Here is a 12,554-nt window from a genome sequence, read left to right on the forward strand (position 1 = left end):
AGTCTTTGGTCCAGGCAAGAGATCAGCAACCATGTCATTTACTTCCCGCATGTCCTTATTAAGTGGTGTAAGAATAACTTCAGCTCCCGTTGCCTCCTGTGGTCCCGGGAAAGGTATGATGACTAAGTTCCTTTAGATTTTCCACTCGCATATCAGGAGGTAGGTCAACTCATGAAGTGCCTGGCAAGTTTGCTGTTACATCACCAACCGTCAAGAGCCATTCCGAAAAATCTGGGTCTTCTTCTCCTCTAATATTGTGTGTCAGCTCGAAAATCTCACATTGTTGCCATAATTCTGAATTGGTTATGCATGTTTCGACAATCTGCTTACGGCCAGCTTTCATAAGAACTGGCAGGATCTGACGGAGAAGACCTAAAAATATCGTTATTTTTCCAACAAAAGCCTTGTCAATCCCTGTCAGTTTTCGTAAGAATGTATCTTCTAAATCAAATTGCTATTTGTGGACCATGGAAATTACATTCCTAATAATAACTTGCATATCTCTGAGTTGTTCCGCACTTTGAGACCGTGTTGAGATTGAACTGAGATATTGAACTCCATCTGCTTCTTTAGTTGGAATTCCAGATAATCTATGGGCTGTTTGACCTTCCAGCAACAATGTGGCGGCTATGCCAGTGTAAGCACAGGCTCCAAAATGTTCGCCTTGTAGTACTTGATGATTGTGTTATACAAGTAGGCTTTCCCAACACCGCCTGCACCAAGTAACATGAACATATTTGAATCTACATCACCTGAATTCTCAAGTTTATTAACAATTTTGTCAAAAACAATTTTTTTGGGGGTGGTTTTAGGCTGTCGACGTCTCGCGTAACTCTTCCACGTTGATGAGAACTTCGTTTGTTGATACTTCTTGAACAATGTAGTCAGCAAATTTTTGTTCGTCTAGTTTCGGTTAGTCTGTCTTAGAATAATTCATATCCAATTGTTCCATAATATTAGCAATGTGGAACAGTCCAATATTATGATGAATTTCTTTGGGGTTTTCGTTTCTTGGGGCAAAATCTTCACTAAGCTCATCTTTAAACATTTCCCATAATGCTAAATCACTGTGTGGTTGACTAAAGTTTATAACCATGCAAACATGATAACGCAAAGCCCTCGGAGTCATCACGGTCACAAGTTCTTGAAGAATTTGGAAGCCCAGCATGCTGTTTTCAGTGACCCCCCATGCAATGCAGGCCTCGGTGTAAGTGTCATACACAACGCCAAATACTCAAAACATGTCGCCCCAGGAACATTCATGAGTAGGCAACGTAAATGGAACTGCTCAAGGTTCTCATTTGGTGTTATAATACCAAGCCGGCCAAGTTGTGCCTCTCTCAATTTTTAATGCCACTTCTTTTTTTTCTTGTCCCAAGTAAATTTTAGTGGCATGTCAACATACAGCACATCACGTGGGTCATTTTCCCAATGTGTTTTGTTGTCTTCAGTTTGCTTAGCCTCGGCATTGTACTTGAAATATGCCATAATAGGTGAATCTTTGGCGTTTAAAACTCCCCTCCTCTTCTTCTCCCTCTTGAAACATGATTGTTCGTGTTCTTCGTGAAACGGCATCACCATAACTGAATGCGATGCACAACCAATTTCGTGGGCCTTGATGATGTACACAGCTTCAGCAGCATTTATGTATCGACACTCTCTGTAGTGTTCTCTTTCATCCTATTCATAATTTGGATTATCAGAGGTTTTGTTTTTTCAGTTAGAGAGACGTAACTATTTTCCCCACCTTTATTGAAATAAATGCAAAGATATTTAAATGCTTCTATTGTTGTTTTGCTGTATCGGAAACAAATGTGGCATATACATCTTATGATGAGGTAAAGATTAGTTGCAACACCATTTCTGTTGTCTAGCCAAAACTAAGTGGTCTTGCATTGCACTTTCCTACCGTCCAGTCTCCGTCTATACGTGACAAACCCGCTTTCGATATCTGTCTCATCACTCCATTGTTGTGGAAAACGAAATCTTCATTCCTTCCCATCTGCGAAACATCTGGCTTTCGCTTCCCGGTCATTTTATTACAGGCATGGTGCGTCATCTGTTCCGCAAAAATGTCATATGCAGCGTGGTTCTTGTCGGGTATCTCTGCAGTGATAATTCGATCTATCACTTCAGCAATCTTCGGTTTGTCTTCGTCAACAATAAAGGAAGTGAGGTTTTTTAAAATTCGTCTGTGGAAAAGTAGGAATGACTCGCCCAAATAATTGTTTGTCAATAAGATCGGAAATAAGGTGTCTTCTTCTGTCCCTAAAGGCACGAACAACAATATCTGGGCGATCAGTCCATTTTTCGCCTTCTTGAAGAGCTCCGGTTATTTCTGGCCATTTCGGATTGGTAATCATTGTAATAAAATATGTTGGAGGACCAAATTTACTGGCCATTGCCATCCCATTTGAAAATCTGCTCTGTCGGTACCTAGGCGAATTAATAAACTTTTTGGCAGTACAACAAACTTTCTATCTACAAACGTCTTTGTTAATATGTTCGCTTCGCATCTTATGTAGTTAAGCAATGTTTTGTATCATAAAGCTTGGAGGATAAATTGGTTTTGTTTCAAATAATCCAGCTTGTTTTTTTTTCTATTCGAACAGCAGCATTAAGGAAGTACTCTGACATTAGCCGCTCGCAAGTAAAAAAAGGAAGAAAATGTTCCTTTCTGACAAGCGCATCATTGACGTCTGTGTATGAATTAGGTTCAAATGTCACACGGCCGTAGACATTTTGAACTTTGAAGGGGCCCTTCCGTAGTTGATTTGTCGTTCTTCTTATAAATTGAACGGTTAAAAACATCCTATTATAAGCCAAACTGTTAGCTTTAAGTTCTGCTGACTTTGGATGCTTGTTTTGGTACAATCTTTGGAGCTCATCATTCGGCATTTTAAATCGACCTGAATCAGAAACAAACACTTCCGCATCCTTACAACAAGGTCTGGAAGTCCTTAACCATAACCCAGTAACGCGATGCAATGCGTGATAGTACTGGCACTCTATGGACATTGGTGGTAATCGGAGTGGTTCTAGTTTCGTATAATCTTCATCACCATGAACTGCACCTGACATGTAATACTTAGATGTGCAATCTTTTCCTTTCTTTAATACCCTCGTTGGTCTCCGTGTTGATACTGCAGGCAGAGCAGCCATAGGTTTAGTGCGAGGTACTACATTTTCTGCTGGAAGTTTAAGTTGGGGTAAATCATCATCAGGGTCGTCCAAGTTCTGCGTGTCACAATTCGGCATGTCCTCAAAGTCAGATGTGACATTCCTAACAAAATCAAATGCTGGCACACTTGGAATCGCTGTTGGATCCAGAATTAGGACCGGTATGAGCCCTCCCTCTCCCCTCTCCCGTCCCTAACAACTGAAACCCTACAATTCTGCATGTGCACTCACCTCCCCGTACACCTTTTGAATCGATACTAGCATCCGATGGAAACTGTTCCATCGGACTTCCATAAAACTTTTCATGATGGTGGTCAACTGATTATTGTGGCCAGTTGACTTCATGTACGTGACAAACGAGCTGCAGGCCTCTTTCAGTTGTAGCACTCGAAGAATTGGTGTGGCTTTGTTCTCTACCAGGTGCCCACGTAGCTCCTTCGAAAGGGCGTGTCAGTATCCTTCATCTGAAACAACTGGAGGACGGCCGGGTAGGCCGACCCCGAAGTGTGGCCAATCCGACCAACCGCCTGCTAGTTCACGGTGGTGCAGCTCCAGGGCATGGAGATTACCTTTGTGCAGGCCCACTAAAATCTCCAATGCCCTTGCACACTTCCCTTTAGCCAGGACTTCTCTGATCTGTACCGAAATGCAGCAGACGAACCATATTTAGAACATTTAGTCGAGCGAGCGAGCGAGAGGGAGAAGGGCAGCGCGAGCGAGAGGGAGAAGGCCGGAGCGAGCGAGAGGGGGGTGGTCGGAGTGGGCGAGAGAGACGGTAGCGATCGACCTTTCTCACCCTTGCAATAGCTGTCGGACACAAACGACACACATGAGACACGTGTAAACGTTTTCGGAAAGACCAAATCCGTAAAAAATTGTACGTTTTCGCTTCCCATTCGTTGGCCTCAGTGTTCAACTCCGGGAAATCAACGTTACACGTCATTGCGCTCTGCTTAGTAGTGTCTTCCGCCCACATGTCCAAAGTAGCTGCTAGCTCATGTGCCTCAGCAGCGGCCCGCACGCGCGGGTAAAGATCGGCCCGTTTAATGTCAGCCAGCTCTGATATTCTTTTTAGCAGATGATGCTTCCAGTATCACTGCTTGTACAACACCTACTTAAACTGATATTAAGCAAATATTAAACATTTTTAACCTTATATAAGCTTCTATAAAAGTCCCCATTCAAAGAAGAGAGGACGGAAGAGAGAGCGGGGATCGGTGGTCCCAAAAAAGTGGTTCGTCTCCGCCCACCTGTTGCACTACCTAGTGTCACCAAAATATTTGCTGTTGCAGCAAAAATATTTGCTGGGGCAGCAAAAATATTTGCTGTGCCAGCAAAATTGTTTACTGTGGCAACAACAATTTTTCTGCAATAACGATCATTTTGCTTCGACAACAAACTTATTGATGCGACATCAACTTTTTTGCTGGGCCAGCGAACTTTTTGCTATGACAGCAAGCTTTTTGCTATGACAGCAAACTTTTGGCTGTGCTGTGAGTGTTAGAAAGCTGTAAAGTACCGAGGCAGGAGCAGAAGCTCATGTTAGCCACGCTACTTTAAGAGGACTCCCTGAGCTAATTCTAATTTTTACGTGTATTTACCTGTTTTTAGGCCTAATTACCAACACTTTGTCTGCAATTAGGCATTTGTATAATGAAAGATAGGGCTTCTGGGAGATGGAAAATGAGAAGTCAAGGAAAACTTGCTGTGGTATGGGTTATAAAGCACTATGCGCGATTTTGAGTCCATGAAGTCGATACTAGCGATTGGGCCAATGGAATGGGGGCGAAGGTGAACGGCACAAAACTCGGCAGTAGCATCTAGTGAGTCCTTTTTTGCTTTATGGTGGGCCTTGATCAGTTGTATTGGCCCTGGACCCTCCTCAGAGTTAATAGCCACGTACGTAGTTCACGTTGTGGAACACTAGCAAACAACTTTTGTTGTTCTATAACAAGACAGAGTCAGTGAAAAAATTAACAGAGATTTTGCTGTTAATTCTAGGTGTTAATTCATTAAAATTTTGACCAAGTGGCGTATGTCCAAAAACTTAAATTATCCAGGAGAGAGCAAAATGGGTTTGTAATTGATCTGCAAGATTGAGTTTTTAACATAGACCTTTCAATCCTTTTCCATTTAGTTCTTTAAATGATGTATTACATTTTGTATTTCACGCTGTGTGATTACCATGCATAGGAGAGCAGGGAAGGGACATTCGCCAATTTTTTTTCTGAGATAAAATTTGACCAAGAGGCGAATGTCCACAAAAAATTTGACCAAGGGGCGAATGTCCACAGATGTTTTGACCAAGTGGCGTATGTCCATGGATGTTTTGACCAAGAGGCGAATGTCCTCAGATCTTTTGACCAAGGGGCGAATGTCCTCAGAAACTTTCACCCAGTGGCGTATGTCCAGAGACATTAACCCAAGGGCTTAAGTCCACATAAAAGCAGAAAATCCATAGAGTTCATACCAGTTACACAATAAATATCTTCTAAAGACAATATTTACATAGTGGATATCAGAAACAAAATCAAAATACCAGGGAAATTTTCACATATCATGTTAAGATGAGTATTATTAATTATAAGTAGTTTTGTAGCATACACAGGAGACATACATTTTCCCCCTATGTTAATGTCATTGTTGTCTACTGTGCAAAAATAAATACCTTTGTTGGTGAGCTCCATAACCAACATTTGGAGGCAAATCGTCGGTGGCCATGCCTTTAAAAAGTTGTCTACAAGTTCTGACATTCCTAGTGAAGAACTTGATTTGGGTATGATGATTTTAACACGTTTACAGAGAGGGTACATGATTTCAGCAAACAATATCCAGCCAAACTCTCGTCCAAGTAGAGTACAACAAAGCCGACGGGTACACAGGCGGTACATACGCAATCGCAACTTCAGTAATAACACTTCAACTTCATCGTCTTCAATGAGTATGAGAACTTTCCTGTTCCCAACATACGATTTTCCATATGCACTTATCTGTAGTCTCGCACATGTGTCCCCTCTCCTCTCTCTCGACCGTCGTTCGATCCTACGTCGTCTGCTTCGTTTACCGATGTCTTTTAAGACTATATGCTCCATACAAAGAAATGTGTTGTTCGTTAAAAATGAATTTGTTGGAGTATCGGTATTTGGGGAGTTTGTTATTTCTATATCGTCTCAGTTGTCAGTGTATACGGTACCCTTGAGTGAGTACATTGTTTACCCACTAGACGCACGTTACTCTTGCCCGTCCCAAGCTTCAATCTCGACTTCATGCTTTAATGCTTCTGGCCTTGCATTACAAAGTTTTCTCCTTTCTCCCAAAGCTACTTATAACTCGCGGTACGGCCGCCAAAGCCCAAATCAGCGCTAGGAAAACAAAAACAATATATTTTTTATTTTATTTTGAACGCTTTTATACTTATGCCTTCTGCTGCTAATGTCAAAAACTTAGCCAGTTTGTCATAAAATTTCACCCTATTTTTTGGTTTGTCTTTGGCTTTTGGTCTTTTTCACTTTTGCTTTCAGGAGCAAAAGCAGTCTTACCAAGAAGAGAAACTACAACATACACCGTGGATGAGGAACAGTGATATCTGATGAAAGGCTTGGGCCCATTACCTTCCGTTGGGCTCTTCTCACAAAGGCAATTCTGTGGCAGAATCTTTCAAAAATGGTAAGTTTGTCGTTTTCTCTTGTCTCTGATGTTCTTACCATGCCATTAAAGTATAGTAGTTGCAACATGTTCCTGCAGGCAATTGCTTCGCTTCCTGACAAATGCAATGTTGAGAAACCTGTTCTGCTGGACGGATAAAACATGTTGGACCGGCCCGCCCAAATCATGCTCACCAAGTTCTTCGGTTTATTTTCCTGCTACTATTAAGCAAAAAAATATCAAAGACTACAACCTTGTCCTTATTTTAAAAGAAACTCAAGACTGTGTGAACATTTTAACTTAAACTCATTTGATATCTTTTCCCAAAGTTTGTTTTAGGATTCACTTTTATAACTTAGTGATTAAAAACATTTTCAGTGTCCCTCCCTATCCACTGGAAATAACATGTTCCAAATTGTAATAATTTATAATACTTGTCACTCAATAACTAAGAGTCACCTTTAAGTAAATGTTCTAAGTTGTCAAAAATGTATTTTTAAGTCATACATCAAATGGAGTGTGGCATTTATCTTTGTCCAGTTCCCTTGCTTTTGTAGTTTGAATGTGCCAATTATCTGGTCACTTGTCATTACATTATTTATCTTGTACAGTGTGATTTCTCTGATACCTATTTAGAATCTAGATTTAATTTGTATGTAACATGATTTGTTCAGCACATAAGAAATGCTATCATCCATGCCTTCATTCAATTAAGTTACACTGATCAAGGAAATGATTGCTTGTTATGAGTATACTGACCACGATGAAATAGAAAGCCATTTCAAAGAGCATAAAAATAAAGAAATGCAAATTACTCATCTTAATTTTTATTACAAAGAAAGAAAACATTAAATTTCTAAGTTCCAATAACCTGAAAAAGAACAAGAGAGTTACTCTAACATCTGAATAATTTGCTTACTTCTTTTGCAAAGGGAAACACATCATATTTTACCTGGAGGAGTATAGGCTGGCTCTCTCGACCACATCTGCCGCTCAGCCTCAGTTAATTTAGCAGCCTCGCGTACTTTTGCCCTGAAGGGTTGATGGATTTCACATCTAGGCAGCCTACAGATGTGCCCGTCCTCTTTAACAGGGGTTGATGTGGCCCCTGAATTAAGAAAGGAAGAACAAAATTGTTAATTTTCATATTCAAATCGGTCAATATCTAAAGCATGACCAGAGGGCATTATCAAGGGAAATGCAGTATTCAAGATTTGCCAGTGGAACTTAACTATCCCGTACCAAATCACTTGAATTGATAATGTTCAGTAGACGGAGTTGGTCTAAAACAGATCCACTTACCTGGGTTTGTAATAGGCATTGCCTCAGACTCCAACTCATCCTGCACTGGCAACTCATCTTGCACTGGCTCAATCCTAAAATAGAAAACAATAATAGTCATTAATTAGATTTAATTTTGTCACAAAGAAAACAAACAGATTTACAAGAAGCAATGGGCAATGTAATTTTGGTACATTAGGGGTAAGTTTAGACAAAACAACACAGAGATTAAAAGATTATTCAAAAAGTTCTAAGTAATGATAATGTTTTCAATGTTGTTGAGCCAAAAATATACCTTTTATAAGAAGTTGTTTGTTCATGCAATTTTGGTTCCTCAGAAATGCAATAAATACATTTTCAACAATAAAGAAGATGTTTTGGTGCCTCTATGAGGGACCCATCACAACTCCATGGTTTCCAGTACATCACTGTACACCAAAATGTCTTCACAATTTGTAAAACTGCATTTGAAGCATAACTGTTTAATTGCATTGGCAAACTCGAGCTTAATCAGTCTTTTCAAAATCTGAAATTGGGGGTGACAGGTGGGGTGTTCTACTAGAGGGCTACATTAATAATACGAGCTATGAGTAATTTTGGAACAAAAAAGCAGCATACTTGAAGAATGAATAGATAAGAAATTACTGCTACTTTAAACTAGATCATACAACTGACACATACCTTGGCTCTCTTTTGGCTGCATTTTTCATCTCTACCTCTTCATCAAAAGTTTCCTCGAGGTCCAGGTCATGCAGTGACTTCAAAACATTGTCAACGCTAGAACAGAGATGGCAACCCCAACAAACTTAGATAATTCAATTTAATGCAAGTAATACAAAAATAGAAATCGGAACTTGAAAATCATTCCTTTTACTTCAAACACACTCAATGTGTATTTCGTACTTTAAGGTATAGTCATCAGGGTAAAAACAAAGTACTCACTTCCGAAATGCAATTTTTAATGTTCTGCGGCAGTCCAACAGTGTTTTCTTCATTTCCCTACAACGAGCTTTGTAAAATATGGCCTCTTCAGCACTCATCCTGAAAGAAATGAATTATAAAGATTATTGTTTGCTATCCAACCAATAAGAACCCACAATGCCTTGTACTTTGCTGGGTTTCTAGACAGAATTCTCAGAGACAATCAAAATTGTATCATTTGATCGTCAGTAGGGTTCTACATAGTATTACACTTCCCGTTCCTGAATTACTGAATCCCAACAATAATTCTACCTTACTGTCTAGAGACCCACCGAAGTACAAGACATATTGTGGAAGCACACAAATGTACACTAAAACCCAACCTAGCCTTATGCAATGAAATCATAACAGATCAATTAATTATAAAGGAAATGAAAAAATATGAATGAAATAGGAGAAAAGAAACGGCTCCTTCAAATATAATGGGTTGTAGTTGTAGTACAGTACAAGGCCCAACCAGGGGTCTTGTCAGGGGCCCTACATAAGACTCTCCCAAAACAAATATTTCTATCCTCTAACATATTTCAGCAACACAAAATGATTTGATATGGATTTTAAGTGTCCATTAAGCTACAAATAGTGAAAATACCTTCGAAACGACAGAAACTTCGAACAATTAACCTATCCAGCCACTTGCGCGCCAAAACGACCCGTGTTCGTGGTTGTGTTCGTAACTGCAGTAATGCCAAACTAACCTGCGAACGGAAAGACAAGTTAGCATATGTGATGCTAATACGACATTTTGCTTCAGTTCTAACTTTAAAATTTGAAAGAAGTCTTGCCCCTCACATATTGAACAGTGGAAGCAAAGAAATTATAGAAAACTTGCAGTTAAAGGGCTAGGCACACTGAGCGGGGGGAGGGGAAAGAGGAGGGGTAAGGCTCTGTTGCTGTTCAGGTCATTGACCCTGCTAGGTCAGCATCACTGTTGTTGTTATGCTAGTCAATCGCCGGTTTATGTCGTTTATTCGGTGTTTGTAAGAAGTGTTTGTCCAATATAAAGATTATAATATGTCTCGCGAACGGCGTGGGCGTGAGTCTCGCTCTAACTTTTTCAAGAAATATTGCAAAATCCAAGTACCAGAAACAACACAAGACAATCAAGGTATGTTTGAAACAAGGAGCAAAGGATTTTCAGAAACCTTTGAACTGCACTTAGTATTTATCAAGTGGTTGTGAGAAAGTCAAGCAGCAACTGCTAGCAAAATGATTATTTGCTCTTCATTTTTTAGATTAAAAATTGCATCTTATTTGAAAGCTTTTTCACAGTTGTTTCCTCTTTTCATGTAGTCGCTCAAGTAGCTCAAATTCCTGAAGGCCACGTAGGCCTAGTTCCTGTAGTTGAAGAAGCCCAAAGACCTCAAGTAGCCCAAGATGTTGAGAACAATGTCTCAAGTATTGGTTAGTTGAAAACTATTGTTTAACTTATAACAGTTCTAGATCAGATTGAAAGAGTTTCTTTCACGCTTGCTTGCAGCTGATGAAACAGCGAGTGACTGCTCTTTGTTCACTCCTTCTGAAAGAGTGGTCCTAAATCAAGATTACCTTGATAACGAACTGGACAAAGATACCAAGGTCCAAACGTGGCTCAAAAATAAATCATTACAAAATGTTGAATCTCCTGTGAGAAAGCGGAAGCCACCACTGGTTGCTTACTCATTTTCATCTCCCACCACAAGTAAGACTTAATATACCTTGATAATAAACCATATCTCACTGAAAGTTTGAATTGCTTTTATAAATAGATTCCATATCTATTCCAAATCACCAGCACTAACTAAATGCTATTCATAAAAAGTACCGAATCATGCTAATAATTCTGTTCCAGGTATGCCACATTCTCCAAATGGAAAGGAAGAGGTGGAAGACAAACCCCAAAAAAGAACTGTGACTTCCGAAGAAGAAGCGCCAAGACTGAAAAAGCCTAAACCCAATAATACTCAAGTCTTTAGTTCAAAAGTACCAACTGGAACTGCAGATGAGGTGCAAAATCATACAACTACAGGTACAACATCATATCATGACAAGAATTGTTTTTCAATGTTAGAAAACCAGTCATAGATAGTCAGAGAGATAAATGCCAGCGTCAACATTTCTTTGACTTGAAATCTTACCTTAAAATGTGATCATGATTCCTATGCTGTGCTTTGTTTGAAATCGATTCCAATTCAAAGACTTGGTCCTAAGGCTATAATATTAAAAAGCAAAGAAAAAAAATGCTTAGCCATTTTGCATTAATCACAACAAATCCTTTTGTTCCAGGTTTAAGGCCACAGAATTGTCAACCACTGAGAATCGGTCTGCCAAAATGGAAGAAAAAATTAGATGTTGATTCTGTAGGTAAGTCTGTTCAAAGATATTGTGACAAAAATATTTCTTTACCTTTGAAATAGTGAGGCTTCCACTCATAATTACCATCAAAGAGTATGGAGATTGCATTGCTAGATGCTTACTACCTCCTCAAAGAATCTTGATCACGGACCTCTGTGTGACAGCAAAGTTAAAATCTATAAAATATTTTGCTCTCCTTTTAAGCTGTTTGGTTTTCTTCAATTAACTACGGCCAAATCGTTCTTTGTTCCAGCTCCAAAATCCATGTCTGAAAATGTCAACCCTGAAAACAAAAGCAACATTGAAAATTCAACAAGAAAGATAGGTATAATTACTTAAATTGCAATAAATGTGCCATCGTATTGTAGGTTGATAGAAACCTTACACTGAAAAATAATCTTTTGTTCCAGCTCCAAAACCAACAGTAGAGCAGAACCAGCAAGATAAAGGTAGCGTACTAGTATCACAAACCAAACCCTTCCATGGATAGTGATGCGCTTCACCTTTCAATGTTTCAATGTCTGCCTCCTCTACTGCGCTGCTGACATGTCCATGGAGTTACCTTAAAAGAGAACATAATATTGATTCCTTATTTCCTTTTACAGAGAATACTCCCCAATTAACAGCATATCAGCGCATGAGGCTTAAAAATATAAATGAGAATAATTCTTTGCTGAAAGATCTAGGAGGTGAGATATTCAATTGATCAGTACTCCTATTGCACATTGTCTTGCCAGATATTTTCTGTTCAGATTTTAAGATAAAATCTATTAGAGTACTAAGCATTTATTTTAAAGCTGCAGATCGCATGCGCTAAATTTCTCTTATCATTTATGTGTCCAAGTAGCTAAAGCTTGGCAGGTGCGAACACAGGGCTTTGCAGACTACTTGGCGCTTTCTAGCAAATAATATTAGAAACTGAACCTAAGTTTTCTCAGGAAAAAGATGTGCCTAATGCAATCAATATCAGAGTATGACATGTTTTGTATGCTTGTTTAGTTAGTTTCTACCTTCCTCTTTACAATACCACTGCTACCAAACACAACTTGGCCTTTTCTTCCAAGATCAGTTGCTAGAAAGATTGCAAAGAACAATGAAGAATTTTGTTACAAAAGATGCAAGTGGCATTCTTTAGA

General features: G+C 39.4%; 1 protein-coding gene across 1 annotated transcript in view; it reads right to left on the bottom strand.

Moving 5' to 3' along the window:
* Window positions 1-7,673: 7,673 nt before the first annotated feature.
* The window catches only part of LOC127750337 (uncharacterized), a 16,875-nt gene continuing 11,994 nt past the window's right edge, over window positions 7,674-12,554 (bottom strand). Inside the window, exons 4-11 of the mRNA XM_052271793.1 lie at window positions 11,804-11,980; window positions 11,470-11,701; window positions 11,202-11,387; window positions 9,049-9,147; window positions 8,788-8,883; window positions 8,128-8,201; window positions 7,778-7,933; window positions 7,674-7,696 (exon numbers count right to left, since the gene is read on the bottom strand). Coding sequence (XP_052127753.1) covers window positions 7,674-7,696; window positions 7,778-7,933; window positions 8,128-8,201; window positions 8,788-8,883; window positions 9,049-9,146 — 447 coding nt within the window. The 5' untranslated portion in view covers window position 9,147; window positions 11,202-11,387; window positions 11,470-11,701; window positions 11,804-11,980. The remainder of the gene's footprint in view (window positions 7,697-7,777; window positions 7,934-8,127; window positions 8,202-8,787; window positions 8,884-9,048; window positions 9,148-11,201; window positions 11,388-11,469; window positions 11,702-11,803; window positions 11,981-12,554) is intronic.

This window comes from Frankliniella occidentalis, unplaced genomic scaffold (genome assembly GCF_000697945.3).
Source record: "Frankliniella occidentalis isolate FOCC.00 unplaced genomic scaffold, Focc_3.1 Scaffold173, whole genome shotgun sequence".
NCBI lineage: Eukaryota > Metazoa > Arthropoda > Insecta > Thysanoptera > Thripidae > Frankliniella > Frankliniella occidentalis.